Consider the following 17917-nt stretch of genomic DNA (forward strand, 5'->3'; position numbering starts at 1 on the left):
AATTCCTTTTCCGACAGTTCGGCGAGCACTAACCCCGGTCTCATCCTTTGGACCTGAATACAACCACATCGGGCGAACTCTGGCCATGACTGGTTGGACCCGACGTTTCAGGAACACCTGCTGCCACCTCTGTGCCGACCATGGTTTGGCCATCGGCCTCTTTGATTCGAAGAAATTTGGCAAATAATTCATCGGCTGCTACTCTTTCGTCGGGAGAGAGAATGTTCTTCCAGGAATTCTTAGGCTTGGCTTCAAGGACGTCGGTAAAGCAAGGAAGGCTGGGATTCGGGTGACAAGGAATCCACGACGTAAAACCATTTCAGTCTCCACCCTTGCACAGATTCTCTCATTGGGAAATTGAAGTAATTAACCTCCGAACAAGCTACAAACCCCACCCCTCTGGTGACAAAGGATCCATTACTACTGCTGTATCTCTTCACATAGAAGATCTTTTTCCACAGCCCAAAATGAGGTTTGATGCCCAGAAATGCCTCGCAAAGGGTGATGAACACATCAACATGGAGGATTGAGTTGGGAGTGAGTTGCCATAATTGGATCTCGTAAGTTCGCAAGAGATGGAGGAGGAATTCATGAGCGGGGAGCGAAAGACCCCGATATAGGAACGACAAGAACATCACGGTAAAGCTAGCAGGGGGATTAGGCCGAGAAATCGCACCTGGAAAGATCACATTCCCCTCGTCGGAGGATATTAATCCCAGGCTTCGGGATCTTTTCTCGTCACGCTTGGTGACGGTTGATGCTATCCAATCTCCGGGCTTGGCTACCGAACTTGGCGGCGCTGGCGACGCCGGAGCTGGGGGAGGAGCGTTCAGGGCGCTCCCCTTCGGAAGATTCGAGGAAGATTTGGCGGCGGCGCCTCCGCTAGTAGAATTGGCGGTGGCAGTAAGGCCCTTCTTCTTCACCATTGCGAGATCTGGGGAAGATCGGAAAGCGGTGGTGGTGGCGCGACGATAGCGAAGGGAGGAAGAAGGAGAAGAACGAGAAGATGCTACGGAAAATGTGGGAGAAGATTAGGGATTTTTCGCCCTTTGGAGATTTTAAGGAGAACTTGAGAGCTGTGTGGGCACGTGTCGTTGCTACCGGTTCATTCAGTGGATCTTTTCTATTAAAGATTGCAGAAATCGAGGAGATGCCTTGGTGACTGTGCGAAAAGGGCCAGACAAAGAAAGAATAGGCCCAGCAGGTTACGTCCTGTCAGTCAAAATCAAGATATTAGTAAAGCGTCATCAATGACGTCATGGGAAATGCTCAAAGCATTCGAAGGAATGCAAAGGTATCGGATGGTCAACTTGAGTCTACGCACGGATTGCCAGCATCCGCACCTAGACTCGGGGGCTACTCCCATCGGGAGCGCCGGATGCGCACCCGACAGAATGAAGACTCAAAGAAATAAGCCTTGAAGGAAGAGATGATTGCTCGACCTGAGTCTGCACCCGGTTGCAAGCACCCGTGCCCAGACTCGGGGGCTACTCCCATCGGGAGCGCTGGACGCGCACCCGACAGAAACTTTTTTGCACTCCAAGATCATGCCCGGGGACTTGATTCTGTGTAGGGTAACGTTGTTTTGCCATCGGTAGTCAACCAGCGAAAGTTGGGCACGTTACTCATTATCCCTTGCATGAGGAAACTATATCAGATGACCTACGAGGACTCGCGGAAAAACTTCGGCAGAGCAAAATGTTCGAGTGGTACAACTTGAGTCTACGCACGGATTGCAAGCATCCGTACCTAGACTCGGGGGCTACTCCCATCGGGAGCGCTGACGCGCACCCGACAGAAGAAGATGATGCAGATTCAAGAAGAACAAAAACAATCAAGGAGAAGAACATTGGGTGGAGGCATGCTTTAGTCTCTACCCGAACTACCTTCGGCTAGACACTCGGGGGCTACTGACGTGGGCATTACCCTTCGGCTAACCAATGTTGCCCTATCCTGTCTTTCCTAGTTGGAGGCCCATGAAGGCACTCGATGGCAAGGTGGGCCACTAGGACGGTGCGGCGGAAGGTTCCTTGAAGTACAGGACGCGGAAGGAGCCGAGCAAGGAAAGTCTAGAGATAGATCTACTGTAAACCTAGTCGTACTCGATTAGACCTCTTGAGACCTGGCCTCCTGTATAAAGGCCAGGAGAGGGGCTGTCGAGGGACACAATCAATCTTAGCAATCTTAGCCAACAGAAGTTTAAAGCTAGGTCACCTTAGCGCTTAGCCATCTCGACGAGATCTCAGCCGAACTATTCGGCACCCCATTGTAACCCATTATCATCATAATCAAGAACGAGCGGGCGGGACGTAAGGGTTTTACCTCATCGAGGGGCCCCGAACCTGGGTAAATCGCTCTCCCCGCTTGTCTGTGAACCGATGTCTCGTGTCAGCTTGCAGGATTCCATCAACCCTAAGCCCCTATCGGAGGGCATTGCCGAGGAGCACCCTCGACAGCGGTAGCATCATCACTCGTGGTTGCATCCTTATCCGCCTGAGTAGCATCAGGGGCAAGGGCAACGGGCGTCGGTGCAGTAGGCGTCGTAGGAGCAACGGGGCACGGCGGACAGGAGACCTCGCCAGAAAGCACACCCCAAAGATGAAGACCGCGCATATGGAAGCGCATGAAGGCAGCGAAATCAGGATAATTCGCGTCATCAAAGATCACCGGGCAGCGAGAAATCGCAACATAGCCCAAAGAGGAAGACATGATTTTTTTTAGATCGGGTCAGATCCCAATCGAATCAGAGAAGAACAACAACGCGCGGAAGAACGCACGTCTGGCGGCGCGGGCAGAGGATGCGCCGGTGCAGGCAGACGCCGGCGCGGGCGGGCAGGCAGTGAGGCGGCGCGGGCGGGCACCGACGAGCGGTGAGGCGGCGCGGGCGGGCACCGACGGCCCGCGACGGGGCGGCCGGCGTACGAGGCGGCGGCCGGCGAGCGGGAGCACGGAGGCGGCGGCCGGAAAAGAGAGGAGAGGAGGCGGCCGGGAAGGAGGAGCCGGCCGGGGGCGGGGTAGGAGGACCGGCGACGGCCGGGAAGGAGCCGGCGGCGACGGACGGCGGCCGAGAACACGCTTCAAGAAAAACGTCCGTACGGAGTAGAAGAGGAGGACCAGTTTTGGCTCTGATACCATGTTAGGGCAATATGCTTGTTGTATTATCAGGGGGCCAAAGGCCATAATATATAGTACATGTACATATGCAAATATGCAGAAAGCCTGCTAATATATGAAGAAACTACAATATACAGATATATACATCTAACAGTAAGAAAGTAATCTGGATGCACGGAATTGACAAATCATCATTGATGGAAAATTACGCCAACTTATTCCAATACACGGAGATCCCAGTACATTCGACAGACATGCTTAACAAATTACCATCCATCTGATCAGATTCAGAAGGGCGCTTAACCTTACTTACTTGTTACCAGTATATACACACCATGAGCTAGCAATAGCATTCAGCGAGTGCTCGAAGAAGATGGCCCAGAACATATTCCAGACGGCATGAGCAAACTGCAGCTAGCAACAAAGGCAGCAACCTGAAACGAGAGCATAGAGATAGCCTTTCGATCTGTTCGCTGCTAGTACAGAGGTTCAGGTTCGTAGAGAGATGTCTAGTTCCTTGACTTGAGCTGTCTGTATGTTGAAACAGAATACCTGTTAACTTGGTATCGGCACTTGGGCAGCTGTTATGGCGGAACTGAAGCCTGCTACTCCAGTAAGAGAGAAGTGATGCATGGAATTTACAAATCATTATTCGGCGGAAAATCACGCCAATTTATTCCAGTAAGAGGTCGCAGTACGTTGCACGAATTAAGACTAGTTAAGCATGCAGCTTAACAACATTGGCATCCATCTGAGCAGATTCAGATGGTCGCTTAAAACACTACCGGTATATACAACATGATCGAGCTAGCATTCAGCTAGCGCTGGGCTCGCAGTCTCGTCGGACCGTCAGACGGCCTTGCAGTACTTGGCAGCGGGGGCGGTCTCCTGCTGCATGAGCGCGAGGGCGCGCTCGAACTGCGCCCAGCGCTGCTCGAGGGTGCCGTTGTAGCCGACGGACATGCGGATGAGCCCCGGCGATATCCCGGCGCGGGCACGGTCCTCGGGGTCCATCTCGCTGCTGGTGCTGGAGCCGGAGCAGGACATGAGCGTCTCGTAGTAGCCGAGGCTGACGGCCATGAGGCCGAACTGGGTGGTGTTCTGGAGGTGGTGCATGAGTCGCCCGGCGCGCTCCTCGGTGCCCATGTCCAGGCACAGCATCCCGCCGGCGCCGTACCCGGGGTTGCCCAGCTCACGGAGCCGCGCGTGGTGCGGGTGGTCGGGGAGGCCCGGGTAGGTGACGCGGAGCCCCAGGCGGCGCATCCCGGCCGCGAACTCCGCCGCGCGGCGTGAGTGCTCCTGCATCCGGAGCGGCAGGTGCGGGAGCCGCGCGGCGAGCTCGGCGGCCACCTTGGCGTTCATCGTCGGGCCGAGAAGCATGAGCGCTCCGTCCTGCAGGTCCATCATCGAGTTCACCAGGCTCGCCGGCCCGCAGATCGCGCCTGAAACCGAACCATGTTAGTTGCAGGTTTTCACACAGGTTGATGATGATCAGTTAGTTGCATGCGTCCACAGTGTGGCCCGACGCATGACATGCCAGGACAATCCGTGCACCGATCACGGGGCTTGACGACTATAGCTGCCGAGATAAGACCGCCAGCACGGTGGCCCGGTGGCGCCATGATCGACCAGATGGCGCGGAAACGTGAAAGGAACCAAAAAGGACTAGGCTAGACGACGAACGCGCGCTCCCGTGGCGCCATGGACCATGGAGTGATGGAGAGTGGATCGCGCCGGACCGTCGAGACGAACGGCGGAGGGAGACATGCGACACATGGAGAGTACAGCGTGCACGGCCGGAACGGGTAGATGGGTCACCATCGCCGTCACGGACTAGTCTTTAGCTGATGTCTTCGTGCGTGAGGGTGAGGCCACCGCGCTGGTCGCTGACTCAGCAGCTTGTCCTCTTGGCCATTTGGGGCATCGATCGTGCCTATCTCTGCACGGAAATAGGGTGGGGACGCGCGTGGCAACGACGCGACGGTGAGGGGTCGCCGTCGTACGCGTGGTATTGGAGAGGTCTTGTTCTAGCCTTCTAGGCCCGGTGAAGGAGATACCCGGCATGTAAATATCTGAATTCTGCTAAATTTTAACTAAAACTACAACCAGTATGTATTGTGGTTCACAACAAGTGCTATCTTTCACCGGAAAATTCCCGATTGTACTACCTCCGGGCTTAAAAAATTGACGCGCACTCCCGCCTAAATACATGCGCTGCATGCCTCCCTCCGTGTCGATTAAATCCGACCGAAGGGAGTAATATGTTTCTGACGGTTTTTGCTACTTCGTACTAGTTCTAAGTTGACTGGGAAATTATTAAATCTCAGTCGACTTCCTAATCCCTGAATTGCCTCATGATTCGCGCTCTCATGTGAGTTGCAACCGACATTTCCCTACAGCTAGAATTTCCAATCGTATATTTATTTAATTTAATTCACGCTCTGGTTTAGTAAAATTTAACGAAGAATATAGGAAAAATATTAACATCTGCAATACCAAATGCACATAGTATAAAGTTATACTTTATGATGATTCTAATAGTACTATAAAATTAACATACGATTGTTTATTTTTAAAAATAATTCGTTAAATTTTATAAATTTTGACTTTAACTAAACCTAAAGCGCAAATTAAATAAAACAGAGGGTGTAACACTATATTATATGCTGAATTCAGAATTAGTTACAAATTAAGAATGCTGAATTTGTCATGTCATAATCGTTAATTGCGTTGGATACGATTTTATTACTCACCATTCCACTCTATATTTAATGAGAATCTTCAATTCTATTCTATTGTGGCAGTCGAATCTCGATACCATCTCTGGAATCTACTTCACCACACGTCTATGCTAAATATATAAAAATACCATATATATCAAATCGATTAGAGGCCTCCAACTATTTTTTACACTCTCCCCGATTCATATTACTTGATATTATTGATATTAGTATAGATGTATCTAGATACATTTTAATTATAGATACATCCTCATTGTAGTGACAAAAATGGATCTGAGGGAGTATTAAATAGTGTGTTACCACCCTTGGTGTTACTTGAGGTCTAAAAGCTCTAACATCATATTTATTGAATTGATACACTAACCACAGGAGTGGTGTTTTGGCACCTATTTCAAAAGTCTGAACCTGTTGAATGATTTAGGCTATTTTAACAGTGATATCCTTTTCCATCCATCCCCATGTATCGGAGCAATGCATGTGAGTCCTGCTACTTTCAGCCCCAGCATGGTTGGAACGTGACATGCGACAAAAAAGGTTTGCACGTAATTAAGGTCTACCTACACTCCTGTAGCGGTATTCTTTTCTAGCGCAAAAAAAAAAAAAAAAAACTTGAGGACGTGTGTGCGCGCGTGTGTAGTTCAGTATGTGTCACGCTACTGAAGCGTCCAGAGAACGTTTAATTTCAGTGATACATCCAAGCAACAGCTGTTACGCACACTCTAGCTAGCTCGTCGTCGCATGCATGCATGGAACACGTAGCAAGGCATGGCTTGAGGCAGCGCGCGTGAGGGAGAACAGAGATGGGCATGGATCCTTACCGGCGATGATGTCGGCGCCGCCGCTGATGAACTTGGAGACGCTGTGGACGACGACGTCGGCGCCGAGGCGCGCGGGCGAGACGACGACGGGGGTGAAGGTGTTGTCCACCACCAGCTTGGCGCCGGCCTCGTGCGCCACCCGCGCCAGCATGGGGATGTCAGCCACGGCCAGCGTCGGGTTGGACATGGTCTCCACGTACACCACCTTGGTCACCCCTGGCCGCACCGCCGAGCGCACGGCGGCCTCGTCGTCCGCATCCACGAACGTGGCGCTCACCCCCGACGTGCGCGGCAGGAACCGAGACAGCAGCGCGTGGGTGCCGCCGTACAGGCACCGCGACGCCACCACGTGCCCGCCGGCGCCCACCAGCTGCATCAGCACGGAGGAGATGGCCGACATCCCGGACGCCGTGCAGTAGGCGGCCTCGGTGCCCTCCAGCGCCGCCATCTGCCGCCCCAGCGCCAGCACCGTCGGGTTGAAGTGGCGGCTGTAGATGTACAGGTCGCCGCGCTCCGGGCCCAGCTCCCCCGCGAAGAGCCGCCGCATGGTGTCCGGCTCCATCACCGTGAACGTCGCCGACGCCTCGATGGACATGTTCACGCCGCCGTGCTCGCCGAACTCGTGCCGCGCCGCGGCCAGCGCCGCCGCCGGGTCGGACTCCCGGCGGCGCGCCTTCACGGCCGGCTTCTCGTCGGTGCTGCCGTTGTTGTCCTCGTCGCCGAACGGCGGCGGAGGGCGCTTCAGGAGGGTGAGGGGCTCCGCGGCGGCGAGGACGTGAGCCATTGCGATCTGGAAGCGGATGTTAATTTGCTGAGAGCGCGAGATCGATGTATGCGAGAGCGGTGTGGAGGAACCGAGCAGAGGACGGTGCCAATTTATAGCCGATTAAACCGTGGGGGAGTTGGTACTCCGTAGATGTTTTTTTCTTGCAACGTGGCTAACTGTGAACCGTACGCGTGGACAAACGGACAGCGGATGGGAAGGGGCAATGTACCGGGCCCCATTTTACGGCTAGGGGGAAAAGGACAGAACAGGACTCTTCCAAGTTCGAGGGTTTCACACTTCGCAATACTCTACGTTTTAATAACGCCAATAAAGGCTCATGCCAAGTGTAACGTTGAACATGTTATTGCTACCCGTCGTCAGAGTTAACGGCGCCGGTAACTTCTATTGGAATGTCAGTAACAACATGCATGCCATGCTAAGTTGCTAACTTAACCGGCAGGCCAGGGTGAATGTGAACGTGAAACAAAACCAGGTCCAACGCACTCGTACGTGCTCGGGGTGACAAGAGACACCGTCTAAATTCAATGAACCAAAACTATAGGCCTCCTCCTGTGGCGACCGCTACTAGTAGCAGTCAAAATTGGCCACCGTGCATGCTAACTTTGGAACATCAAGCGATCGTTCGAAATCTCCATGAATCTGGCCGTGAATCTTCCCAGTTATGGCAGGAAAAGCAAGAATCCGAAGCCAACCTGAATTAGGGTGCTCTGTCTATCCGAATACTATGTTGGACTGACCACTTTGTGGATGTATGCATGTGTGCTCCATCACTGCTGACAAGTGTTTGACAAAACCTAGCTTAGCTGGCTCATGGGCCAGGAAGGCAAAATCGTGTTCAACTTCTCCTTCCAAATGTATCGGCCATGCGTGATCGTAACCACAGGTCATTTTCCTCTCTTTTGAACAGCGAACCCGATTATGACCATAAATTTTGCAAATTCAAGCCTACTACAATAGTTTCAAAACAAGTGTCATAATTTTGTGTAGATATAGATGTACCTAGACACAGTTTAGTGTGTAGATATGTGAATACACATATTTTTAACACGAATGAAGTATGTATAGATATATTTGTATCAAGACAAAGTAGACTCAATTGATTTAGATTTTGGTATTAACGCCGATTTTGTAAGGCATATGTTTATTTTACTCCACAAGCAGTGATTCAGACCGTATCCGCACGCAGTTGCCCGAAGAGGTCTACCGGTGTGTGCAAAAGCCAACACCGGAGAAATCAATTGGTGTTAGTACTTCATGTGGCTACATACTTTAAACATCGAAATAATATTTTAAAGTTTCAAAAAATCCCTCTGTCGCAAACTAATTGACTCACTACACAAAGTTAACTCAATTAATTTAAGAAGAAAGAGTACTTCCTCCATTCACAATTACCTCGCATTTTGGGTTTAGTTAAGTTTGAAACTTGTAAGTTAACCAAGAATAGCAGAAAAATATCAAATACATATAGTAATTTAAAATTATACTTTATGAAGATCCTAATATAGTAAGTTTTATATTATAGATGTTTATTTTTTCTAAATATTTGGTCAAACTTTTGATTTTGACTAAACCCAGAAACGTGGGGGTAATTGCTAATAGAGGGAGTTTTTGTATATCGTTAATGATGTATACTTTAAATGTGTAAAATCTCAATCCCCTATGTAGTTTTATACGCTATATTAAAACAAAATGGATAAGTCTGAGTATATTAGATTTTCTCATTTTTGTGTGTTCAAACTGCAATTGCATTGAGATTTTGCACACTTGCACACCGATGGCATCAGATTTACTAGTATACCAATTCCTTGGAACTTCGAGCGCAAAGTGATGTAGGAAGAGTTTCTTCTCCATAAGGTTGACTCAAGAGTTTATATCAAACTCTCATGGGAACACTTATAAAAACTTCTTTCCTCTTCAAACAACCTACAAAACAAAATAGTGTTGCCATTTACCTTGTGTTCCCAACTTCACCAAGTGGTTATCAAGCCAAGGTTTCTTATAAGAATTGAAAACAAAGATGGTAAAGTAACAAATTAAAGTAAATATGCAGTAAAGTAAATGCAATATTAAAAATAAAATAAATTCTACGAAAAAGTAAATTGGTATGGCAAATGTAGTGGTGTAAACTTTATTAAAGAACTAAATGCAAGAATGATTAATATTTTTGTATTTTCGTACTAATTAAATGTTAAAATTGTAATGGTGTGTAAAGGCAAGTGAAAAGTGTTTCTTATAATTAAAAATGGACCGAGGTTCATAGGTTCACTTGTCTACTCTCTTATAAACATGATGTAATGAAAAGGTTCCCAAAAAGGCATAGTATTGATGTAACTTCAATATGTTTTTAATAAGTATTCATGTAGGAATCATGTTCTATGGTTGAGGTGATGCAACACATCACATTAATACTCCTATAATAAGAGAAAACTCCACAAACTAGATTTAAGAGAACAGAGTATGGCATTTGCTTCTATGACATGATATTGAATATAAAATATGCTATCTCAAAAGATATGAGATCGCCATTGTTGGTAACTTGGTGATTGTAACACATGCATTTTGTTATCCCTAGTGAGGCAACAATGGAAAGGTAAAAATCATAGTAGGACTCGAAATTTTTGGTCACTGTCGAGTTCCATACTATCATGTTAGTCCAAATAATGCACACGTGCTCCCACTCTCAAGATCTCTCATACCATTTGGATCAAAACTTATAAAGAAGAACATGGTACATAATATTAATCTACTCATACATCAAACATAAACTGACAATTGCAATCTCAAATACCAATCTCAATAAAAAAAACCAAAGATCCACCAAAAAAGGGTTACATATAGATGGTCACAATCATGAGGGTAACCCATGTGAGTCTAGAACATTGAAGTGTTGCGAACATACCCTAGAGGGAATAATAATATATATAGTTATTATCATATTTCCTTGTTCATGATATTTTTTACTCCATGCTAGAATTGTATTAAGCGAAAACAGTAATACTTGCGTGGTTTGTAGACAATGTCGTGTTCCTAGTAAGCCTCTACTAGACTAGTTCGTTGGTTAATGATGCTTAAGGTTTCCTAACCATGGACATGTGTTGTCAATTAACAATGGATTCATGTCATGGACAAGACGTAACTAAGAAAAGCAATATGATTGTATCAATGTTTGGTAAATATAGATTTCTAATCTCAAATATATCAATCCTTAAACCATGAGATTATGCTACTCCTTGGTACCGAAAGAATACTTTGAAGGTATCAACCGTCACTTCGTAATTGGGTGATCATAAAGGTGATTTTTGGTATATCAGATATTACTTGTTGAGTTTGCATGTATGAAGATTGAGATTTGTCCATCCATGTAATGGAGAGATATACTCAGGGATCGCTCAGGTGACACACATTCTACATAGCATGAAAGCAAAGTGAATAATGTTTGGTCACAAGAGATTGTTGATCATGGTACGAGCAAAGAGTACTTGCTAGGACTGAGATTTAACAAAGATTCTCCCCACTCCACTCTTGTTGTCCAAACCACCTCATCGTCGCGCCACCTCGCCGCCGGCACCACCCCCACCCCTTACCGTCGCGTATACGCCGGTAGAAAGGCAGCACCCACTCCCTAGTTACTGTCGAGATTGCCGCCGTTCATCACCTCACCGGAGTTCCGTAGCCGATCCCCATGCCGATCCCTCTGCCGACCTCTACAACACCATGTCGGTGAGGTGTTCAGCGTTTGGATTGCTCGGTCATGAACTCCAATGACAAGGACGGGCAAATGTTTGTTTCGCTATTGGAGGAGGAGAACGTCGCTGTCGCCGAAGATGAAGAGCACATGATAATCCTAGCGTCTCTCGCCAGCCTATAACCCGAGCGAAACTCAAAACTGCAGTGTGGCGGCTTTGCGCCGGATCGTCGGAAGGCCAAGGCGAGGCAGCGCCTGGAGGGGTACATCATGTTATACGCCGATTACTTCGCCGATGAACCGCTGCAGTATTCCGGTGCCAGTTCAGGGTGAGTCGAGATCTCTTTCTGAAGATTGTGTATGCCGGCCGGGAGTTGGACCCCTACTTCCGATGCAAACCGGACTCCACCGGCATGATTGGATTTTCCTCGTTACGAAGTGCACGGTCGCTATGAGAAGTGCACGATTATGTTGTGTTTGTTGAACTATTTGCTTTTTTGAAATAATGCAAAACCTCGGCGAACAATATCATAAATTTATATTTTGTGTTGTATTCTGAAATTGTATCAAAAATTGGCATATTTTTGGTCGAAATAGCCCGGCCTAGAGATCGGATGTGGGTTCGCCGTTGAAAATCTCTCCCTCCCCCGGCTGAAAATTATATCCATCCGACGCTAACTAATGCCGGATGTGGGCCAGAAGTTCTGTAAGTGGAGATGCTCTAAGAAGAATCTTTTTACATGTATACACCTGGTCGTCGTAAAGCACGGCGTCACACCGATATCATCCGGTGTTTGAAGTTGAAAACCCATCCACCATAATCGGAGGATAAATATGCCTCATCGCGTCGTCAAAATTAAGAGAGATTGAAGCTCGGAGAATTTCGGTCGGGAGTGGGAACTCTTTGCAGCACGCTTACGAAGTCCCAAAGTGCACGTCGCGTCTTGAGACTTGGCCTGGTCTCCGGCGGTAGTGATCCGAATGGAACCCATCCCATCCATTTGCCCGTCGCGGGGGGCAGGGACGGGTAGATCAGATCACTGTGCCACATCACCATGGGCCGATCAGCGTATCGAGACATCCTCTTTTTATCCGATGATGATGATCCACGCTCGATAATCAAGGGCACGCGAGCGATTAGTCATTAGTGTTTATCTACTCCTTGCACGTACATACTCCGTACATTGGTTTGGCCGTGTCGAACGCTGCTACACAGTGCGCGGTTACTATTTAGCGCTACAGGGTGCCCCTGCTGTCTGAACGTAACAATTTCCAGAAATAGAAAGTGGTCCCGCGTGGTGAAAGCGACATGTTCCCAAAATAGTAAGACGATCTGGTCCATTTCCCTGCTGGTTTTCTTTTCGTGCGGGAGCGCGTGCCAGGCTTGGGAGACGCTCAAGAAAATACAGGCCCCGTCAGACACATGAACATATGCACCAGAAACTACAAGCAAAAAGAGCAAATAAACAGGAAAAGGAGTAGAACAACAGTCTCCATTCCTACTGCTGTGCAAGAACCTGAGGAAGGTAAAATTACTTCTGCATCCAGATCAGTATAAATAGATTTTATTCTACAAGCCAGGTTCAATGTAAAAAATTGTTGATGTAACAAAATATTCCATGATTGGAAAATGAAATTGCCTCATTGTAAACATACAGTAGCTGGAAGTGATGTGCATACTAGGATGTAAAAAAAAGTTCTGCTATGAGAAATATGAGCAAGAGCATATGTTTTTATAAGTTTGTGAGCATCACAACTTTGAACCACCACTCGAACAACATGGAAGATCCAGAAAAAATTCTAGCAGAAAACTGAATCAAAAACATCATATACAATTTCCTTGAGGTTTCATGCTCACTCAATTGTAGGCGCCATGAGATCTTCATAGCATGAGCTCTGTTTGCCTGAACTATAAGAAATATCAGAAACAAAAAGTTAGTCATTGTTTTGTTAGCCGGTAAAAAATAGCGTAGTAGCTGTAACTTTGCATACTTGAACAAGTTAAAAGAGAAAATTCATGCTAGTTGTTGGGTATGCAAATGAACTTGTCTTATGTAACATGCAAATTAGCTTCTATATAATTGTTCTATCTATTGTAGGTACAGAGTCCAACTATCCTTGTGCTGGTCTGTACCTAAATGTTCCAATTCTGGATGACGCAGATGTACAAATTTTGAGGAGGATCAAAGTCAAGATCATGCACCACAAGGAGAATAAGTTAAAGCCCCGGTGCATGCTGCTAGAAGGAACAGAGGTCCATCTGCAGATACTGTAGTTGAAACAGGGCCAACATAATCGAGTGCTGAACACAAGAAAAGTTGCAGCCTATATACATAAGTTTACCAAAAAAGTTACAGCCTACATACATAAGCTGACTAAAAAGTTACAGCCTACATACATAAGCTGACTAAAAAGTTACATTTTACATAGATAGGTTTACTGAAAAGTTACAGTCTATATACGAGGTTTACACTAAAAGCTACTGCTTGCATACATAGGTTAACTAAAAAGTTACATGCACATCGCAGAAAAAACAGTAATAAGCTACATTAATGTGACCGATGAGGTAACATGCATTAGAGTATATAGTACATGTAAGAACAATGAAAATTACAGTCTGGCTACAGAGTTACATGTGGTTCATGACGACCTCATAAAAAAGTATATAGATACATGTAAACCATAGAAATTACAGTCATGTTGAGCTATACATGTCATAATGTCTCAGGATAAAATAGATACATTCTACGAAAAATGTGAAACCTCCAACTGCAATTTGTAACACGATGGCATGTATTTCAGGAACAATAATTACATCCTATTAAAAAACAACATACAATAAGTGCATATACTACGAAAATAACATACATCCTAATCACCAGGTATTGCAGATTCGAGAAAAATAATACATATACAACACCCAAGATGCACGCTTCACCAATTGGAGGTGGTAGCTAGTGTATCTGGGGAGTGGGCCAATTACATGACAACAAAACTTGAAAAAAAACACTACTCCCACCGGCCTTAAATAATTGCCGTAGGTTCAATGAACTTAGAACATTTAATCCTATATTTTGCCTAAATTTACGACAAGTATTAAGGGCCGGAGGGAGTAAAAGTATCCCAAAAATCACTATGCTGCTCACAATAAAAGGAAGGGTGTCGGACTACAAAAGCAACCTACGGCATAAAAAATACATCCTATGACTATGAGCAGCATATATACTATACTACGACCATAGTCTCAGGATGTATATATTGCCAAAAACATACATCCTGCTACTAAAACCCAAAACTAAAAACTACTACTACTCTATACTCCATGAAGATACTTCTTTTAGAGCGGGAAAGCTCATATATTACTCACATTCAAGGTACAGAATTGTCCACAACGAAATCGAAGATAACAGTTGACACTGGAGCCAGCCAAAGGTTGCAGGTTCCAGACCGAATAGCTAGTTGAGCTAAATTGTGGGCACTTGTTTTACCTTTCTCCTAGTAAACTTCGACATAGATCAATGCATGTCATCAGTAGGCATGGACATAGGAATGGCGCACAGTTCTTCCATGAACATACTATATACTGATGCAAAAAGAGCATAGTAGCACCACCATGACAGATTAAGTAATACATCGTATGTGCAGATTATTACATACACCTGAGCATACTATGCAGTCCGGAAAACAGAGACCAAATTCCAACATAGTTATCTGATCCCTAACAGAGTAATAACACGAACGTTACTTCGCTGCATAAATGAAAATCTCCCATGAATACTAGACGAGCACACTATTACTGAACACAAACAACTACAATAGAAAGAGCGCAGTCGTACTAGACTAGCACCACCATGAGAACAGAACGATTCAGCGCCCCCGTGACCAGAACCGGAGGTGAAATCGAGCTCGCATCGAGCAGAACGCCAGCCCCAAAGCACCAATGGCGTTAGAAACGAGAGGGATCAAAGGACTCACCAGCACCACACCGCTATTGCTCTCCTTCAACCACCCCTCAGCCGACGGCCGCCCCGCCACAGTAGCGTCGATTTGCGGGGCCGCGCGGCATAATCGCTTCCACCAAGTTCTCCTCCGACGCCCGCACCACCTCAGAAGTATAGGATTGGGAACGCCGCGCCGCCGAAGGAACCCTCCCAGGCCCAGCACGGCGACCCCCGCCGCCAGAGGCCTTGATCTGCCGTCGAAGCTCCTCCACCACTAATCGAACCGACCAGGGACACTACACCGGGGCTTCCCATTGGATTTCTCGCCGCCGACGAGATTGATTCGGCGGTGGAGATCGAGCAGAGCGCTCGTGCGCGAGGGGGTGGGAGGGGATGAACCCGGTGGTGCCAATTTCCTAAGACAACGAAAAAGAAAAGGGAAATGACTAAATGAGGCCGTCGCTGGTTTGGACGTTTGCGTCGGTTCTTTTCCTTCCGCTTGATCGCGATCCGACGGGCCAAACGAGGGAGCACCACGTAAGACACGGCAGTGCCCAGGCAAGAATTAGATTAACTCAAAATTCACATGGGGGCGATTTCTTCCAATAACGTTAGAAAATGGTAGGATGAGGAAACTGCTGGGCGTCCCCCGGGGATCTGATTTTCCAGCCCCCGGGTCGCCAGCCGTCGGATCGGCCATCTTGAACGGCCAGATTTGCTTTTACTGAATGTAGCAAAAAACATTTCCCGGCAGCAAACAAATAACGCACTTTTGCTACATTGTAGGTTCAGTCACGAAAATCAAATAAAAGGCTGAGCTCACCGGAGACCTCGCCGGAGACCACGTATCAAAAATATTATGCTATTGTAGCAGAAAAATGATAAATGTAGCAATTGCATGTAGCAAAAAATCTGAGCTCGCCGGAATCTCGTCGGAGACCTCACCGAAGACCCCTGTAGCAAACATATGGTACAATTGTAGCAAAAACAGAGAAAAGTTGTATCAAAAAAGTTATGAGAATGTAGCAAAAACACAGAATATGCATAACAAAAAAATGATATTGTATCAAAAATGCGTAACGTCGGTAGCAAACTAGTAGCTTCACCCTGCATAGACAATGAAGGAGGCCTCGCCTGCAGCAGCGCCGCCGAAAAAAGGTTGCAGCAACTCCGTGTACCTAAGGTAGCAACCCCATAACCGTCGGTAGCAACATCGAACACCTAAGGTAGCAAAACATGCCTCTATCAGTAGTATAAAGCCGCCCTCCGTCGGTAACAACATCGGAGGCCTAAGGTAGCAAAACCGGGCTCCGCCGGTAGCAACGCCGCATGTCTATGGCAGCAAACTTCCGAAAACATGCCGTTAGGATACTCTCATGTCGACCTCACTAAGCACCGAGAAACGCCATTGGACCGCTGCGCGCAGAAGCTGCGAAGCCTGCCGGAGAAGACGGTGTGGCGGTCCTACTCAACCTTGCTAGCCCTCACCATCTTCCATGGCAGCCTCGGCTCCCCCCGCCTGGGTGCGCCTCCACTAACCACCACACTCGGCGGCGCAGAGGAAGCAGGATGGCGCGGAGAGGCGGTGTCACAGCTGCCAGGGACTCGGCGGCGCAAAGGAAGCAACATACTCGCACCAACCGTCAGATCGACGGCGCAGCGACGCTCGCAGCTGCGACCTCCAGCCACCAACCATCAGATCCATGGCGGCGGCCTCTGCGGCGATGCGCGGCAGGGGAGATGCTGGTGTGGTCGAGATGCGGCGTTGTTGACCATGGCAGTCGGAGGCAGAGTCTCTCCGGTGGAAGCCCTCCGTGACTCGGGCGATTTCCCCTCGCTCGCCGGCGTGATGGTGGCGACGGCCTCCCCGAGTGGTGCGCGGGAGAGGGAGGTGCTAGAGAGGTCGAGGGTGTGACCATGGCGGCCGGAGGAATAACCTCGCTGGTGGAAATCATCCGTCGACTTCCCCTATCTCCTGGCAAGAAGTTTCGCGTGGAGGCCGTGCTAGAGGATAACGATGGGGATGAAGAGCGTGGGACCCACCATGGGGAGCACTCTTTTCACCACACGCTGGGACACGCGTCAGGCTGTCAAGGCGGAGGACAGGACGAGTCTGATCCCCCGGGGGAATCAGATCATTTTCCTTGGTGAAAGTGCGGGATTAAACGTTTGGAAGATGTTGTTGTGTGCTGCCGCGCTTAGGGGCGTCTGTTTTCAGCGTATCCCCTCCACTATCCGAAAAACGCCTCAAATTTTTATTTTTTCTTCCAAATTTTATGTTTTACAATATTATTTTAAATGGAAATAGAACAAACAACAAACCAAACAAACAGAAGTTCAACTAGATCAGTACGCCATCACAATTGATGACTCTCCTTTGAGCCTCCACACTTGCTCTACAAGATCATTTTATAGTTGAGCATAAATATTTTGAGTCACGGATTTCTGTATGGGTGACGATGAAATCAGCAAAAGCTGCAGGCACATGGTGATCACGTTTGCAAGAGGACCCTCACACTCATAAGGACCAACTTTAAACATCCGTTGTGGCTTAGACTTTTTTCTTTCAGGCTTTGAACCTCCACCGTGCGGCCCCTTCTTCCTTAGCTCGACGTCATCAAGCTTATTTTGGAGCCAACCGATGATTGACACGTGCTCCTAAACGTCAGCGTCGAAGTCTTCCTCGTTCTGCATGATTTGTTGATCATCTTGTCGTTTCTATCCATGTCTACGAGGAAAAAAATCATTAGCAATCATCGCCGACAAGGTAGGCAAGAACCGCGGCCGCCAACGCCTACCAGACAAACGGTCGAACACGTTTAGTGCACGGT

At 47.7% G+C, this 17917-nt stretch overlaps 1 protein-coding gene across 1 annotated transcript; it reads right to left on the reverse strand.

Moving 5' to 3' along the window:
• Positions 1 to 3742: 3742 nt before the first annotated feature.
• Positions 3743 to 7507, reverse strand: LOC124708627 (methionine gamma-lyase-like). The gene is made up of 2 exons (XM_047240301.1): positions 6674 to 7507; positions 3743 to 4556 (listed from the first exon to the last, which is right to left on the reverse strand). The coding sequence occupies exons 1-2, from the start codon at positions 7455 to 7457 to the stop codon at positions 3964 to 3966; spliced, it is 1377 nt and encodes a 458-aa protein (XP_047096257.1). The 5' UTR covers positions 7458 to 7507; the 3' UTR covers positions 3743 to 3963.
• Between the last annotated feature and the right edge of the window lie 10410 nt (positions 7508 to 17917).

This window comes from Lolium rigidum, chromosome 4 (genome assembly GCF_022539505.1).
Source record: "Lolium rigidum isolate FL_2022 chromosome 4, APGP_CSIRO_Lrig_0.1, whole genome shotgun sequence".
Lineage (NCBI taxonomy): Eukaryota > Viridiplantae > Streptophyta > Magnoliopsida > Poales > Poaceae > Lolium > Lolium rigidum.

Bases quoted from the DNA above. Each gene is read 5' to 3' on its own strand.
- LOC124708627 (XM_047240301.1), bottom strand. From the start codon at position 7,457: ATGGCTCACGTCCTCGCCGCCGCGGAGCCCCTCACCCTCCTGAAGCGC. The intron at 4,557-6,673 runs GTAAGGATCCAT...GTTCGGTTTCAG, and splicing joins CGGCGCCGACATCATCGCCG to GCGCGATCTGCGGGCCGGCG.